Below are 16,434 nucleotides of genomic sequence, written 5' to 3'. Positions count from 1 at the left end.
AGCCACCCCCCTCCCCTCCAGAGGGATGTTCATGCTGCAGTCCCTTCTCCTCCAGTCTCCTCTTGGGATTTTGGGCACACACGCGCCCGGCATGAGTTTTAAGCTGCCAGGTCCAGGATAGTCAATTACCTGTGAGGCCAGTGGTATAACCATTGAGCCATAACCATTATGCCATCTGCTGGTCCCCACAGGGGCATTTCTAATGATCAAACTCATTGAATTAAACATTTAAAAACTAGTCATTTTATTGTGTGCAAATTATAGTTTAATCAGAAACACAAACCTTTCAAATGGCTCTTAGAATAAAGGCCAAACTCTTTTTTTTTTTTTTTGAAGAGGTTTTTGCTATAGGGCGCGTGCGCTCGCCAGACAGACAGAGAGAGACAAAGAGATAGAAAGCGAGAAATCACCCCCCAGGGGGGATGGCCATGCCACAGTCCCTTCTCCTCCATTCTCCTCTCAGGATCTTGGGCATGCACGCACACGTGCCCGGCATGAGTTTAAGCCACCGGGTCTGGGACTCGAACCGCGGTCGACTACGTGGGAGTCCAGCGACATAGCCATTATGCTAACTGCTATTCCCAAGGCCAAACTTCTTAATGGGATCTACAGATCCCCCCATTGCCTATCCTACTGCCTTCACTGTATACCTACCTCTTCCCTCTGGCAAAGAACTTTCTGTACCTCCTCCAGAGCACCTTCACTCATGCTCCCCCCTCTCATCAATTATACTTCATCCCCTCTTGCTAGCTAGCCTTTCCTCTTCTTCGGATATCAGTTCAGCTGTCCCTTCCTTAGGAAAGTCCCTCCCAGAACTCACTGATTGGACCCAATGCCCTGGTATGGGCACTCTAATCACGCACCTCCCCTTTGTACCATAGTTACATTATCTACATTTTTTGTGTGTGCCAGATGGTGATGCATGTGTGTCTACACACTTGCACACAGGAGAGAAAAATCACCCCCCCGATGGGACCCAATTGTGCTGCAATTTCTTTTCTATTCCCGGATCCTGAGCACGCATGCATGTGCCTGGCATATTTTTCAAACCACTGGGGCCGGGACTCAAGCCCTAGTTAGCCACGTGGGATCCAGCTTCCTCTGCCCACACATAACTGCTGTGCTTCTGGGCCTGCCCCCTGTGTGTATGAGACCAAAAGGGGAATACTTGTTCAACTGTTTTGGCCTAAAACAGCCGCTATACTCCCACACTTGAATTCCTGTGGACAAACCAAAATCAAATGCACTAGGCTGTTTTTCTGAGCTGGTTGCTAGGTTACAGCCAATCACAGCAGCTAGGCTTCAGTCAATCACAGGCATTCTGCCTTTGAAACCATGTTAATGCAGACAAAGTTCAGAATGGAACCAATGATTTCTCTCCCTTACTGGCTTTTTTTGTGCAACACTTTCCTGTTCCACCGACTTAAATGCCACGTTGACCATGAGGCTGGCTGGAGTTCTCCAGGAGCTGGGAGAACTGATTTAAATCCTGTTAAGATTTGCTCTGTGAATGCTCTACCCTTATTAAATTGGCTGGTTTGGGGGACCAGCAGTTGGCCTAATGGCTATGTTTCTGGACTCCCATGTATTCGACCATGGTTTGAGTCCCGGACCCAGTGGCTTAAACTCACACCGGGCGCATGTGCGTGCGTGCCCAAGATCCCAAGAGGAGAATGGGGAGGAGAAGGGATTGCGGTGTGGCCATCTCCTGGGGGGGTGATTTCTCACTTTCTGTCTCTGTCTCTGTCTTTCTGGAGAGCACCCGTGCCCTATAGCAAAAACCTCTCCAAGAAAAAAAAGAAATTGGCTGGCTTACTTTTCTTTTTACATGTGTTTTTTAAGGCAATGTCTAGCTCCAGCTCACTTACTAATCTGTATTAGGAGAACCACAGCTCATTCACTGGTGTTTTTCCAGAGCCTACCACAGAGCTCGGCACGCAACAGATGCTCAGTAATTACAGAATAAATGAATGGCGGTTCTTTCTTGTTTACAGGTATTGGTGACTACTACTGCAGTGGGAATGACCTGACTAACTTCACTGACATTCCCCCTGGTGGGGTAGAGGAGAAAGCTAAAAGCAGTCACATCTTGCTGAGGTAAAAGTGCCATTTTCTGATCTCAAAGGGCTTGTTTTTGCTCATCAAGGAAGTGTTTAGTTGAGCAAAGTAAAATGTTTTCTTCTTAGTATCAGTGTAGTTCATCGTGATGTTACATAAGTGTATTTGTCCAAATGGCCTCCATCAAGAGGTGGGTCACTTTGATTTTTTGACTTCTATCATTTTGATTTTTATTACCTGTTCATTCGTTGGCTATAAAAGAGATTTCCCTGGCAGTCTTCAGGGTGAACTATAAAAGAAAAATTTCTTAGAAAATGAGTACTATGAAAAACTATGCTTTGGGAACCAGCAGTTAGTGTAATGGCTATGTTGCTGGACTCCCACGTAGTCGACTGCGGTTCGCATCCTGGACCCAGTGGCTTAGAACTCACGCCGGGCACATGTGCATGCGTGCCCAAGATCCTGAGAGGAGAATGGAGGAGAAGGGATTGCAGCATGGCCATCCCCCCTGGGGGGTGATTTCTCACTTTCTGTCTCTATGTCTCTCTCTGTCTGGCAAGCGCACGCGCCCTATAGCAAAAAACTCTCAAAAAAAAAAAAATTATGCTTTGATTTCAGCACATTTTTGCACCAAAATCAACTTGTACCTTTTTTTAAATTTAATTTACTAGGGGATATGTGTGCTCATGGAGAGAGACAGAGAGAAGGAATACGATAAAGCACTTCCCATGGCAATACTCACACCACAATCCCTTCTCCTCCATCTCTCTCTCCTTTGGGGATTTTGGGCACACATGCATGTGCACACAGGGTGTTTCTCAGATCACCTGATCCAAGACTCAAACTGCGCATTTGGCCATGCTTCCAGCCGGCCCTCAACTCTTACTTTAATTCCAGTTTCCCACAGACTCTTTGAAATTCCCTCAGAGTTGTAAATAGAATTCCCTTGTGTTGAGTGAGGCAGAGAATTCTCCTCCGGCTAGAAGATAGGGTGAGTTTCATTTTTGCTAGTAGTAGGAGACTTGAAGTAGTCTCTCAAGACACAGCAGAAGCTGGGAGGGCTTCAGCCTTCCTGTCTCCCCATCCCACCCTGTCATGATCTCACAGTTGTACCCACCACCCGAATCTCCAAGACTGCGTAGACACACCCAGGCCCGCCAGGAGGGTTTGTTAGCTCAGACTTGGACAGTCTCGCTTCTTCGTCAAAACGATCTGGTCCTCTTCTGTTTCCATTTTTGTAGGAATTTTGTACAGTGTTTTATAGATTTCCCTAAGCCTCTGATTGCAGTGGTGAACGGTCCAGCCGTGGGAATTTCCGTCACCCTCCTCGGGCTGTTTGATGCTGTGTACGCATCCGACAGGGTAAGTCAGCCCCGGGATCGTGGACGGCCAGACGCGTAGCGTGCAAAGGAGATCCTTTGACTTCTCCTTTGTTGCTAGCAGTAGTACATGGGTAGCATGTGGCTTGTGGTAGAATGGGCTCAATTTAGGTTTTACGGAAGAATAAGTCGAACGAATTTGATTTTATTTTTCCTTCATTATTAACTTGAATTGCTTGCACACTACTACTGTTGTGATTGCTCTCTCTCCATACAAATATATAATATATTTAATGCTGGGAAATCTTTTTAATAATTATTGATTATATTTATTTATTCATGCATTGATTTTTTTTTTAATTTGACCAGAGAGAGACAGAGGGTAAGAGTGAGAGAGAGAGAGGAAATGAGAAAGCAAGCCACCATATTCAGGACTCAAACCCTGGTTGGCCATGTGAGAGGGTCCAGTGCCTTAACCACCATGCCACCTGCTGGGAAATTTGACCCAATGTAAAATTTCGTTTGTCAAGTAGTGACCTTTGGTATGAGTTTAGCCAACTTAATGAGACAAAGCATCCATTTAAAATCAGGAAACTATGTCAAGGAAGAATGTACCAAGTCAAGTTGTCTTTACAGGCTTTATAGAATAGAGACCATCTAAACAAAATGTGGGTATGTCATAACCATTCTTCACTGTGGGCAATGTTTAATAATACCTATAATACCTGTCAACAAATGGTGATTTCCTGTGCCAATGAATAGAAAGGGTTAAATTATAAAAATAATAAATATGGGGCTAGACAGTGGTAAAATGTGACGCCCACATGGGAAGATCCTGCATTTGTTTCCAGAGATCTCCCTGAGCATACTGGGCACTCGTGTACCCATGATCTGGGGTCGGCTAAAGCCAGGGGTAGAACACAGTGTCAAGACCCTATTAGGGGGGACCAGCAGTTAGCGTAGTGACTGTGTCGCTGGACTCCCATGTAGTCAACCGTGGTTTGAGTCCCGGACTCGGTGGCTTAAACTCACACCAGGCACGTGTGCGTGTGTGCTCAAGATCCTGAGAGGAGAATGGAGGAGAAGGGATTGCAGCATGGCCAACCCCCCTGGGGGGTGATTTCTCGCTTTCTGTCTCTCTGTCTCTGTCTTTCTGGCAAGTGTACGGGACCTATAGCAAAAACCTCTCCCCCCCCAAAAAAAAAAAAAAATCCTGTTAGGGGTGATGTCTCTCTCACTTGCACATGAAACTAAATAAATAAACATTAAAATAAAAATAACAATAATATGGGCCAGTAGGTGGCATGGAGGTGAAGGTGCTGGATTCTATGCGGCTGGCTGTGTGGTTCGAGTCCTGGATCTAGGTGCTTGAAAATCACAGCGGGTGTGTGTGTGTGCATGTCTAAAATCCTGAGAGGAGAATGGAGAAGGGACTGTGGTGTAACCTTCTCCCTGGGGGGTTCTCTCTCTCTCTCTCTCTCTGGCAGGTACACGCCCCCTGTAACTAAACTAATAATAACACGAGTGTTTCCTGTGTATTTCCTGTGTACTCTGTCAATACCGTGTACTCTGTCAATACCCGTTTATCCACACACACGCATACATGAGGGGATTTAAGAAAAAGCAAAATTATAGTACATCTGACACTGAGTTAGCATGTGTGTTTCCAGGAGTCTCAGGAGCTGGAGGGCTGGGGAAAGGGGCTCCTGGCATGAGACACTGCCACTCGTCCTGTTCTCTGTCTCTGCCTCTTCTGTACATATATGTGCTGTCAGTCATAAAAAAAAAAAAAAAAAAAACGTTATTCTGGTGCAGAAAATGTTGAAATCCAACGTGTAGTTTTGTCATAATACATATTTCCTGTGAATCTTTTGATGACCTTATATAAAGTCACGTAATTCACATGACAGTTCTGTGAGACGGGAGCTCTCATTCCCATTTTATTTTATTTTTTTATTTTTATTTTTTTTTTGAGAGGTTTTTCGCTATAGGGCGCGTGCACTCACGAGACAGACAGAGAGAGACATAGAGACAGAAAGCGAGAAATCACCCCCCAGGGGGGATGGTCACGCCGCAATCCCTTCTCCTCCATTCTCCTCTCTGGATCTTGGGCACGCATGCACATGTGCCCGGCATGAGTTTTAAGCCACCGGGTCCAGGACGCGAACCGCAGTCGACTACGTGGGAATCCAGCGACATAGCCATTACGCTAACTGCTGGTTCCCTCGTTCCCATTTTACAGATAAGGGAACTGTGGTACAGAGAGGGCGACAGCCTTTCCCAGAGTCGTCAGTCTAATACTGGAGCCTCAGCCCTTCTCTACAACTTCTGTGCTATTTCTGAAAACAAACATTTTAAATTTGCCCATTTTGTACTTACCTGCTTGTGGCCCCTTAACTATGGCCGGTGTTTCTTTCCAGTTTCTTTCCTATTTTCTTTAGATTGTGTCTTCTTAGAGCATTTTCTTGAATAAGCTTGCTTTTGGGGGAAAAAAAGATAAATGTTAGTAATAAAAACTTTGTTTCATAATTTTGGTTTATTTGCTACATGCGATATCTACTTATATCTTCTAACAAATATGCATGCATTAAAAAATAATAACCAGGGCCAGCAGGTAGTATAGTGGTTAAGGTTCTGGGACTCCCACATGGTCAACTATAGTTTGAGTCCCAGACCTGGTGACTTGAAAATTATGCTGGGGGGAAGAGAAAATTTAAAAAAAGAAAAGAAAATTATGCTGGGTGTGTTTGTGTATGTGTGTGCGTGCCCACGTGCCCAAAATCCCAAGAGGAGAATGGAAGAGAAAGGATTGCGGTATGGTCATCCCCTGTAGAGGATGGTTTCTCACTTTTTCTCTTTCTTTCTCTCTCTCTATGGCAAGCTCACACACCTGATAGCAAAAATTTAAAAAAAAGAAAAAGAAAGAAAGAAAGAAAAATTAAAAAAAAAAAAATCAACCATGTCTGATTATAAGAAATCAAATCTAAATATGCTTTCATATATTAGCAATTATAAATTAAGTCTCTTAATGGGACCAGCCAGTGGCATGGTGGTTAAGGCAGCTGGATCCCATGTGACTGACTATGGTTTGAGTCCTGGACCGGGTGACTTGAAAAGCACACTGGGCATGTGTGCATGTGTGCCAAAATCCCAAGAGGAGGGAACAATGGAGACAAGATTGAAGTGTAACTGTGACTGTCCCCCGTGAGGAGCACTTTCTCCTTTTCTGCCTGTCTCTTAACAAGTGCACATACACACTGGCAAATCGAAAAAAAAAAAATTACCTACCATAGAATTTAATTCATTAAGAAACACACACATGTATTTCTTAAATCTAGAAAAACACTAAAAGTAACTATTCTTTTTGGATTTTGTTTTGTTTTTTAAAGATAGGGTCTTGCTCTGTTTGATCCACTTGCCTCAGCCTCCTGAGCTGCTGGGATTGTAGGTGCATGCCACTACACCACACCAGCAACTCTGCATTCTAAGTAACTAATTTGAAATCTATTCTGGTACCTGAAGCCAATCCAAAAGCCTCTGGTGCATAATCAAGACAAACAACAGATTGGGGGAAATAATTTTCAACTTCCATAACAAAGGCTAGTCTCTCTCAAGTACTTTATAAAGCACATCTATAAAGCACTAACACATTATCAGCCTAATGTCAAAGTGGGCAATGGAGAGAAATGAATAGCCCACAGAAAATGAGGTATAAATGGCCCTTAAAAAACACGAGGGGGCCGGATGGTGGCACTATAGTGTAATGTGATACTGCCAGGCTGTCCCCCATGAGGGGGTTCCAGGTGTGTGTCCAGAGACCGCCCTGAAGATACGGGGCTCATGCCTGCCTGTGACCCAGCTAAAGCTGGGGGTGATCACGTTGTTAGGACTCTGTTGGGGGGGGCACTCTCTCTCTCTCTTTTTCTCTCTCTGTCTCTCTTACTCATAAAAGAAACTTGAAAAAAAATATTCACAGGAGGCCAGCCACAGTAGTAACGTAACACTAGGCAATGCTGAGACCATATGGGAAGGTCCCAGGTTTGTGTCACAAGGTCTCCCCACACATGCTAAGACTGCATACATGTGTGTCCATGATCCTCTCTGGCTGAGGCTAGGAGTTAATCATGACATGAAAACCCACTGTGGAATGTCTGGTAGACTTCCTCTCTGTCCCTCTTTCTCATGGGAGAAATAAATAAACTTGAAAATATATAGGTGAGAATAACACTGTTAGGAAAATAATTAAAAGATAAGCCACAGACTAGGAGAAAGTAACCTGGACGACACTAATCTGATGAAAGTCTTGTAACCTGAATATGTAAGAAAAAGATAAACAGTTTAACTTAAAAACTAGTGGGCAAAACATTGTAAGTTACTTTCCCAGAGAAAATAAACACATGGCTAGTAAGTTTATGAAAAGACACTCAATAGGAAAATAATTAAAAGATAAGCCACAGACTTGGAGAAAGTAATCTGGATGACACTAATCTGATAAAAGTCTTATAACCTGAATATGCAAGAAAAAGATAAACAGTTTAACTTAAAAACTAGTGGGCAAAACATTGTAAGTTACTTTACCAGAGAAAATAAACACATGGCTAGTAAGTATATGAAAAGACACTCAATGTTGTTAACTGCTGGTTCCCTTGTTTTGTTTTTTTGGGGAGAGGTTTTTGCTATAGGGCGCATGTGCTCACCAGAGAGACAGAGACAGAAAGCGAGAAATCACCTCCCGGGGGGATGGCCACATCACAATCCCTTCTCCTTCATTCTCCTCTCGGGATCTTGGGCACGCATGTACACGCACCAGTGTGAGTTTAAGCCACCGGGTCTAGGACTCAAACCACTGTCAACTACATGGGAGCCCAGCGACATAGCCATTATGCCAACTGCTGGTCCCATCCATGTTGTTAACTGTTAGGGGAATATAAATTAAAACCATAATGACGTACCGCTACATAGCTCAAGCATGGTTAAGATGAAAAGGACCAGTAATAACATGATTGAATAAGGATGTGGAGCAACTAGAACTCCCATACACTGCTGGTAGGACTGTCATATACAACCAAGGTTGGAAACAGTTCTTAGCAGCTTTTTTAGTTTTTTTCCATAGGGCACATGCACTCACCAGAAAGAGAGAAAGGAAGAAAGTGAGAAATCACCCACCAGGGGGATGGCCATGCCACAATCCCTTCTCCTCTATATTCCTCTTGGGATTTAAGGCATGCATGCACACATACCCAGGATGATTTTCAAGCCTCCAGGTGCAGAACTTGAACTGCAGTCAACCATGTGGGAGTTTAGCACCTTAGCTGCCACACCCAACTTGGCAGCTCCTTTTAGATTGAACATACATGTACCACATAGTCTAGCAACTCATTAGACTTGAAAACACATGCATGTTCACACAGAGACCTATACACAAATGAAATGTTAGAATTATCTGAACAATATACTTAAATTTTTTTTAGCCAATGTGAAGTGATTAGTAAACCTTTCTTTTCTACTTAACAAAAAAATTTTTTCAGCTTCCTTGAGGTATAATTAACAAATGGGAATTGTATCTATTTAAGGTGTACAACCTAATGTCTTTCATAACAGCCTTATTCATACGAGCCAAAATAATGGAGACCCCACCACTGGCATTAACTGGTGAATGGATAAATAAATTGTGACGTGGCCGAATAAGGGACTATCGCTCAGAACTAACAAAGAACAAAGAACTGATAGATTTAGTAAGGTGATGACTCAGAAGCCTTATTCTAAGTGACAGAAGCCAGACTCAAAAGGCTACAGGATGCAGGATTCCGTTTTTATGATGTTCTAGAAAAGGCAGAACTACAGGGACAGAAGCGTGTCGGTGGTTACGTGTGGCAGGGGGAACCAGTGGAGTATAGATGGGCATGGGGAACTTTCCTGGTGATGAAAATGTTCTGCATTTGGTAATGGTGGCATCTGTATGACTCTGTATTTGTTAAAACTCATTAGACCACACACTTTAAAAGAGTAAACTTTGTTTAAAAAAAATTTCCATTATGTAATGTGAAGTTATAAGCCAATTGTGATTTTTTTAAAAAGAGCATTTACATATTTATCTACTTAATTATTGTGGTTTTTGGGACCAGCAGTTAGTGTAATGGCTATGTTGCTGAACTCCCATGTAGTCGACCGCGGTTCGAGTCCCGGACCCGGTGGCTTAAACTCACGCCGGGCGCGTGTGCATGTGTGCCCAAGACCCCGAGAGGAGAATGGAGGAGAAGGGATTGCAGCGTGGCCATCCCCCCGGGGGGGGGGTAATTTCTCGGTTTTTGTCTCTCTGTCTCTGTCTTTCTGGTGGGCGCAGAAAAACCCTCACAAAAAAAAAATCATGGTGTTTTTCAAGCCGCTGGGTCTGGTACTTGAACCACATTTGGCCATGTGAGAATCCAGTGTTAAACAGCATACCACCTGCTGACCCCCAATAGTGATTTTTTTTTTTTTTAATTATCTATGAGGAACTCAGTAGTGCAACTGGACCCACATAGGAAAGGTCTTGGGACCTCCCTGGGCACACTAGGTATGTACATGCTAGTGACCTGGGCCAGCCAGGACTGGGGGTGGATCACAGTGTGGACACCCTTTTGTGATACCTCTCTCTTATAAAAGAAATATTTGAATAAAGTTGTTTCTTAATCATATATGGGGCCAGCCATTGGTGTGGTGGTTAGGGGGACTGGATCCCACATGGCCAGCTGTGTGGTTCTCATCCTGTGCCTAGCAGCTTGAAAATCATGCCAAGTGCATGTGCATGCATACCCAAAATCTTGAGAAGGAAAATGGAGGAGAAGGGATTGTGGCATGGCATCCCCCTGGGGTGCTTCCTCACTTTCTCTCTCTCTCTCTCTCTTGCTTACTGTTTCAGCCAAATGCACATACCTTATAGCAATAAATAAATAAATAAATAAATGACATATGAAAAAATGGTTTTCTCCTCTCTCCCTCCCACCCCACAGGCAACGTTCCATACCCCATTCAGTGCGCTAGGCCAAAGTCCAGAAGGCTGTTCCTCCTACACGTTTCCGAAGATCATGGGCTCAGCCAAGGTAACATTTGGAAAGCTTGAAAATAAAGTTTTGTGAATCTTGTCTATTCTCAGGGCAATCCCATGCTCTCTCTCCCATTTGCTCATATGGACGAAAGAGATAGGCACTAATGATGTGCTCTCCAACTCTTAATTTGAGTTTTACATGTGGAAGAGCCAGGCTATGGGAAATACCTGGTGTGAGGGGGAAATTAGAAGTTTTTCCTAAACTCCCCAGCCTGGGATACTCCTTTCTCCTGCTTACTTAGTGCCACCTGCATTGTGACCAGCTCAAGACCTCATCGCCAACAGCCGTGTGGCATTTGTCAGTGGAAGGTTCCGGGTTCTCCCTACCTCGTCTGGTCTGCTGAGCTCAGGGTCCACTGACTGCTTTATGGGTGAGCAGCAGTCACTGGAAGTGATAGGTGACAGCTGCACTTCCAGAGTCACGGCAGGTGAAAGGCTTCATAGGGGCTGTCCGCTTCCAAAGCCACCTCCAACTGCAACCGCCTTTCTGTCAGTCTGATTTGCCAACTTATTTAAACTCCCGGGGTGGTTAAGTGGTTGCTCAGGCCTGTTACTGTCTGTAGAAACGAAGTTGCCCATAGTTGGACATGATTGTCAGGCGATCATGAGAAGGCTGGAGAGTCGGGGCATAGGTTTGGCAAACGTTCTTCAAGATCTCAAAGTGGAGGAAATGGGAATCGAACCTATTTTCACGGACCGTTAGTTTTTTCTTTTATATGTATAAAACAAAGAAGCTGTATAAAACATGTCAAAGAAAAAACTAACAGTCCGTGAAAATAGGTATGTGTATATATACATACACACACATATATGTAAGGTCGCCAGAAAAGTCACATTGCGTTTGTGCATAGAAAAGCAAAGAGGGACCAGCAGTTAGCGTAATGGCTATGTCGCTGAACTCCCATGTAGTTGACTGCGGTTCGCGTCCTAGACCCAGTGGCTTAAAACTCAGGCCAGACGTGTGTGCATGCGTGCCCAAGATCCCGAGAGGAGAATGGAGGAGAAGGGATTGCGGCGTGACCATCCCCCCTGGGGGGTGATTTCTCGCTTTCTGTCTCTCTCCGTCTGTCTGGCGAGCACACATGCCCTATAGCAAAAACCTCTCCAAAAATAAAAAAGAAAAAAGAAAAGCAGAGAAATATGTCATGACTTTTCTGATGTCCTAATATATATGAGGGAACTTAGAAAGATTTGTGGAAAAATGGAGAAAATGAGTTCATTTAGATGCAAGAAAAGTTGAAATCCATGCATAGGTTTTCATAATACACATTTCCCATGGACTTTTTAAAGACCCCTTGTATTTTCAAATATTGTGCTGTCACGTAGTTTGTTATGTTCAAACTTTGAAGGTTGGGCAGAACCAACTCTGAGGCTCTGAAATAATGTTTACTTTTCTGGAAGAGAAATGACAGTTGCAAAGAGACTATCCATTTAATGTCCTTCATCTTATCAGAAACTAAATATTCTTTCCTTTCCTTCAGCCAGTTAATGATTAATAATTGTTAAATATTTTGAGTATCTGTGCAGATGAAGAAAACTCACAGCTAGAACCACAGGGAATTTTGAGTTTCTAAAGGTTGACCTATGACAATGATTTTTGTTTCTTTTTTTTTCCCTGTTGTAATTTTTTTTTTAGAGGTTTTTGCTATAGAGCGCGTGTGCTCGCCAGACAGAGACAGAGAGACAGAAAGTGAGAAATCACCCCCCAGGGGGGATGGCCATGCCGCAGTCCCTTCTCCGTTCTCCTCTCGGGATCTTGGGCATGCACACACACGTGCCCGGTGTGAGTTTTAAGCCATCAGGTCCAGGACGCGAACCGCAGTCGACTACATAGGAGTCCAGTGACATAGCCATTATGCTAACTGCTGGTCTCTGTAATGGTTTTTAGTGTATAAAATAGAAAAGCCATAGCTGCTCTGTGGGTATAGCATCAGTATCTGCTTCAGGTCACTTCTGCCGCGTGCGTGCCCAAGATCCCGAGAGGAGAATGGAGGAGAAGGGATTGCGGCGTGACCATCCCCCCTGGGGGGTGATTTCTCGCTTTCTGTCTCTCTCCGTCTGTCTGGCGAGCACACATGCCCTATAGCAAAAACCTCTCCAAAAATAAAAAAGAAAAAAGAAAAGCAGAGAAATATGTCATGACTTTTCTGATGTCCTAATATATATGAGGGAACTTAGAAAGATTTGTGGAAAAATGGAGAAAATGAGTTCATTTAGATGCAAGAAAAGTTGAAATCCATGCATAGGTTTTCATAATACACATTTCCCATGGACTTTTTAAAGACCCCTTGTATTTTCAAATATTGTGCTGTCACGTAGTTTGTTATGTTCAAACTTTGAAGGTTGGGCAGAACCAACTCTGAGGCTCTGAAATAATGTTTACTTTTCTGGAAGAGAAATGACAGTTGCAAAGAGACTATCCATTTAATGTCCTTCATCTTATCAGAAACTAAATATTCTTTCCTTTCCTTCAGCCAGTTAATGATTAATAATTGTTAAATATTTTGAGTATCTGTGCAGATGAAGAAAACTCACAGCTAGAACCACAGGGAATTTTGAGTTTCTAAAGGTTGACCTATGACAATGATTTTTGTTTCTTTTTTTTTCCCTGTTGTAATTTTTTTTTTAGAGGTTTTTGCTATAGAGCGCGTGTGCTCGCCAGACAGAGACAGAGAGACAGAAAGTGAGAAATCACCCCCCAGGGGGGATGGCCATGCCGCAGTCCCTTCTCCGTTCTCCTCTCGGGATCTTGGGCATGCACACACACGTGCCCGGTGTGAGTTTTAAGCCATCAGGTCCAGGACGCGAACCGCAGTCGACTACATAGGAGTCCAGTGACATAGCCATTATGCTAACTGCTGGTCTCTGTAATGGTTTTTAGTGTATAAAATAGAAAAGCCATAGCTGCTCTGTGGGTATAGCATCAGTATCTGCTTCAGGTCACTTCTGCCCTGGACGTCCTCCTGAGAGCTGGTAATGGTGACCGCACACAGTTTGCAGTTGGTCCATGGAGGTCGTCAGTGTCTCCCTTAGGAGAAATAAGAGCAACCTCAAAAGACCCTGAGTAAATCTGTCTCCTGGAAGCAATCAGTTCTGAAGTTAACTGAAGCCTTGTTTTTATCAAGTTGGTATCTTAACTTTGCTTTTCATTTCAGGCAACTGAGATGCTTGTTTTTGGGAAGAAGTTAACAGCAGGGGAGGCATGTGCTCAAGGACTTGTTACCGAAGTCTTTCCTGATAGCACGTTTCAGAGAGAAGTCTGGACCAGGCTGAAAGCATATGCCAAGCTCCCTGCAAATGTCAGTATTCATCTTTCCTTTGTGGGAACCATGGAGATCATTTCTTACCAGAAAAATTGATTTGTCTTAAGAGATTAGGTCATGGGACTGGCAGGTGTCATGGTAGTTAAGGGTGCTGGACTCACTCATGGCTGACTGATGTTTGAGTCCCGGACCTGATGGCTTGCTTTCTTACTTTCTCTCTCATTCTGTCCCTCTCTGGTCAAAATTTAAAATAAATAAATATAAATAAATAAAGTTAAATAAAATAATTCTTAAAAAAAAAAAGAGAGAGAGAAAGAGAATAGGTCATAAAAAAGATAAGCTAGGGCTTTTTGGCACTGCAGCCACAGCCATGAGTATGCTCAGGCCTCAGAAGAGACTTGCCTCTAGTGTCCTCCGCTGTGGCAAAAAGAAGGTCTGGTTGGACCCCAATGAGACCAATGAAATTGCCAGTGCCAACTCCCATCAGCAGATCCGGAAGCCATTCAAGGATGGGACGATCATCCGCAAGCCAGTGACTGACTGTCCATTCCTGGGCTCGATGCCAGAAGGGCAGGCATATGGGCACAGGTAAGCGAAAGGGTACGGCCAGTACTAGAACGCCAGAGAAGGTGACCTGGATGAGGAGAATGAGTACCCTGTGCCGGCTGCTCAGAAGACACCAGGAGTCTAAGAAGATTGACCACATGTATCACAGCCTGTACCTGAAGGTGAAGGGGAGTATGCTCAAGAACAAGAGGACTCTCATGGAGCACATCCACAAGCTGAAGGCAGACAAGGCCCGCAAGAAGCTCCTAGCAGACCAGGCTGAGGCCCACAGGTCTAAGACCAAGGAAGCACTCATGCGCAAGGAAGGGATCATCAAGACTCTGTCCAAGGAGGAAGAGACCAAGAAATAAAGCTCCCCGTCTCTTGTCTGTACATAGTGGCATTGGCAGTTACTCAGACAATCATTTAAATAAAACAAGCCTTTATCTGCTTGTCCAAAAAAAAAAAGATAGGGAGCCCAGAAAAAGGCACAGAGATAATGCAGTGCCCTGTGAGACTGATCCACGTGAGAAGGTTCCAGATTTACATCTGGAGAGCTCCCTGAGGATGCCTGGTGCATGGGTGCCCCGGATCTGAGGCTCGCTGGAGCTGAGGGTGGATCGCAGCGTGGAGACTCTCTTGGAAGTACCAATCTCTCTGTTGCTCATGGAAGAAATGGGTAGATAAACTTAAAAAAAAAGGAAAGAGATTTTCAGTTGACTTTATATGTATGTGTACTTACGTATGAATTTAGAAATAATGATTTTGCATTCTTACCAAATAAGCATCCTGTTTCTATGCCATGAGGGTGGAGGAGCACTTCTGTATGGGGGTGGGTAACTGAGGAGGATTACCATCAGCATTTCCTAGCACTTTTATTTTGGAATCCAAGTAAGATAGCTTGAGCTTTTTATTTACTTGTTTTATTTATTTATTTTACCGTGTGCTATTTTATTTTTAAACGTGGTAGTTCGTGACTGATTGTTCTTATATTCTTGGTATTCAAAATATAGGATTTGGAGCCAGCAATGATTTGGGCTTTTTAGAAATGTATAATCACAGGCTTGAGGTGATTCACATGCACACGGAGGGGGGCTAGACAGTGGTGCAGTGGTAGCAGTGCTTTACAAGGCTGACCCACATGGGAAGGTTGCCAGTTCACATCCAGGGACAGTCCTGTGTGCACCAGGGCCCACGTGCCCATGACCCCAGTCTGGCTGGAGCTGCGTTGGATTGCAGTGTGAGGATGCTGTTCAGAGTGCCCTCTCTGTCTCTGTCTCTCACTCAGAAAAAAAAAAAATGAATAAACTTTTTTTTTCAGAATTTTTAAAAAAAAAAAAAAATGAAAAAAAATGAATAAACTTTTTTTTTTCAGAATTTTTTTATTTTATTAAGAATTATTATCATTTTCAAATTTGCTACAGGGTACATGTGCTCACGAGAGAGAGAGAGAGAGAGACAGGAAGCCATCAGGTCCGGGACATGAACCACGATCGGCCATGTGGGAGTCCAGCACCTTAACGCATGAATAAACTTTTTTTTTTAGAGTTTGAGATGTACCATCTTAAACATGTATCATACAATATAAGAAGTATTAAATGGGGATTAGCAGGTGGCGTGGTGGTTAGGGTGCTGGACTAGCAGCTTACTTTCCCCCTTCCTCTCACTCTCTCACTCGCTGGTTCATTCTGTCCCTCTCTGGTCAAATTAAAATAAGAAAGGAAGGAAGGAAAGAAAGAAAGGGAGTTAAATAATTCTTCAAAAAAAAAAAAAAAGCAATATCATTAAATGAACATTGGAGAAATAAGAATCAGAATCATAGAATAATCCCACTCCTCTTAGACTACCTCTTAGCCTTCATTTTGTTGTTTTGTTTTGTTTTTTGTTTTTTAGACCCTGAGAGTTTCGAAAAACATCATCAGAAGCAGGGAGAGAGAAAAGCTTCGTGCTGTTAACGCTGAAGAATGCATCACCCTGGAGGAACGGTGGCAGTCCGAGGACTGCATGAACGCGATCATGAACTTCTTATCCAGGAAAGCAAAACTGTGACGGCGACTCCTGCGAAGTTAAGCCTGTCAAAGGGGAAGGGACCTATTTCTCTGGTTTTCCATACCTGAACTAAATAAACTTCATCGTGCCTTTTTTCAGTGCAAAACTAGCA

General features: G+C 43.6%; 2 protein-coding genes and 1 pseudogene across 6 annotated transcripts in view; 2 read left to right on the top strand and 1 right to left on the bottom strand.

Moving 5' to 3' along the window:
• The window catches only part of ECI2 (enoyl-CoA delta isomerase 2), a 29,238-nt gene extending 12,810 nt beyond the window's left edge, over positions 1 to 16,428 (top strand). For all 4 annotated transcript variants that reach the window (XM_027775854.1, XM_027775855.1, XM_027775856.1 and 1 more), the window contains exons 6-10: positions 1,995 to 2,097; positions 3,300 to 3,420; positions 10,370 to 10,459; positions 13,620 to 13,763; positions 16,167 to 16,428. In XM_027775854.1, the coding sequence (XP_027631655.1) occupies positions 1,995 to 2,097; positions 3,300 to 3,420; positions 10,370 to 10,459; positions 13,620 to 13,763; positions 16,167 to 16,322 (614 nt within the window). In that variant the 3' untranslated portion in view covers positions 16,323 to 16,428. The remainder of the gene's footprint in view (positions 1 to 1,994; positions 2,098 to 3,299; positions 3,421 to 10,369; positions 10,460 to 13,619; positions 13,764 to 16,166) is intronic.
• Positions 1 to 16,434, bottom strand: part of LOC102489568 (uncharacterized protein C6orf201 homolog) — a 43,339-nt gene that overhangs the window by 4,263 nt on the left and 22,642 nt on the right. The window contains exons 4-5 of one of the 2 annotated variants that reach the window (XR_336019.2): positions 5,757 to 5,855; positions 5,016 to 5,145 (exon numbers count right to left, since the gene is read on the bottom strand). Coding sequence is in view for 1 of the 2 variants with exons in the window: in XM_006158752.2 (XP_006158814.1) it covers positions 5,775 to 5,855 (81 nt within the window). In the remaining variant the exon portion in view is untranslated. The remainder of the gene's footprint in view (positions 1 to 5,015; positions 5,146 to 5,756; positions 5,856 to 16,434) is intronic. The other variant, XM_006158752.2, reaches the window with a different exon arrangement.
• On the top strand, positions 13,990 to 14,741 carry LOC102488740 (60S ribosomal protein L19 pseudogene; annotated as a pseudogene).

The sequence above is a fragment of the Tupaia chinensis genome, unplaced genomic scaffold, assembly GCF_000334495.1.
Source record: "Tupaia chinensis unplaced genomic scaffold, TupChi_1.0 Scaffold000607_1, whole genome shotgun sequence".
NCBI classification, from domain to species: Eukaryota; Metazoa; Chordata; class Mammalia; order Scandentia; family Tupaiidae; genus Tupaia; species Tupaia belangeri.
The sequence above is the reverse complement of the archived record's forward strand: the minus strand, read 5'-3'. Positions and strand labels throughout refer to the sequence as shown.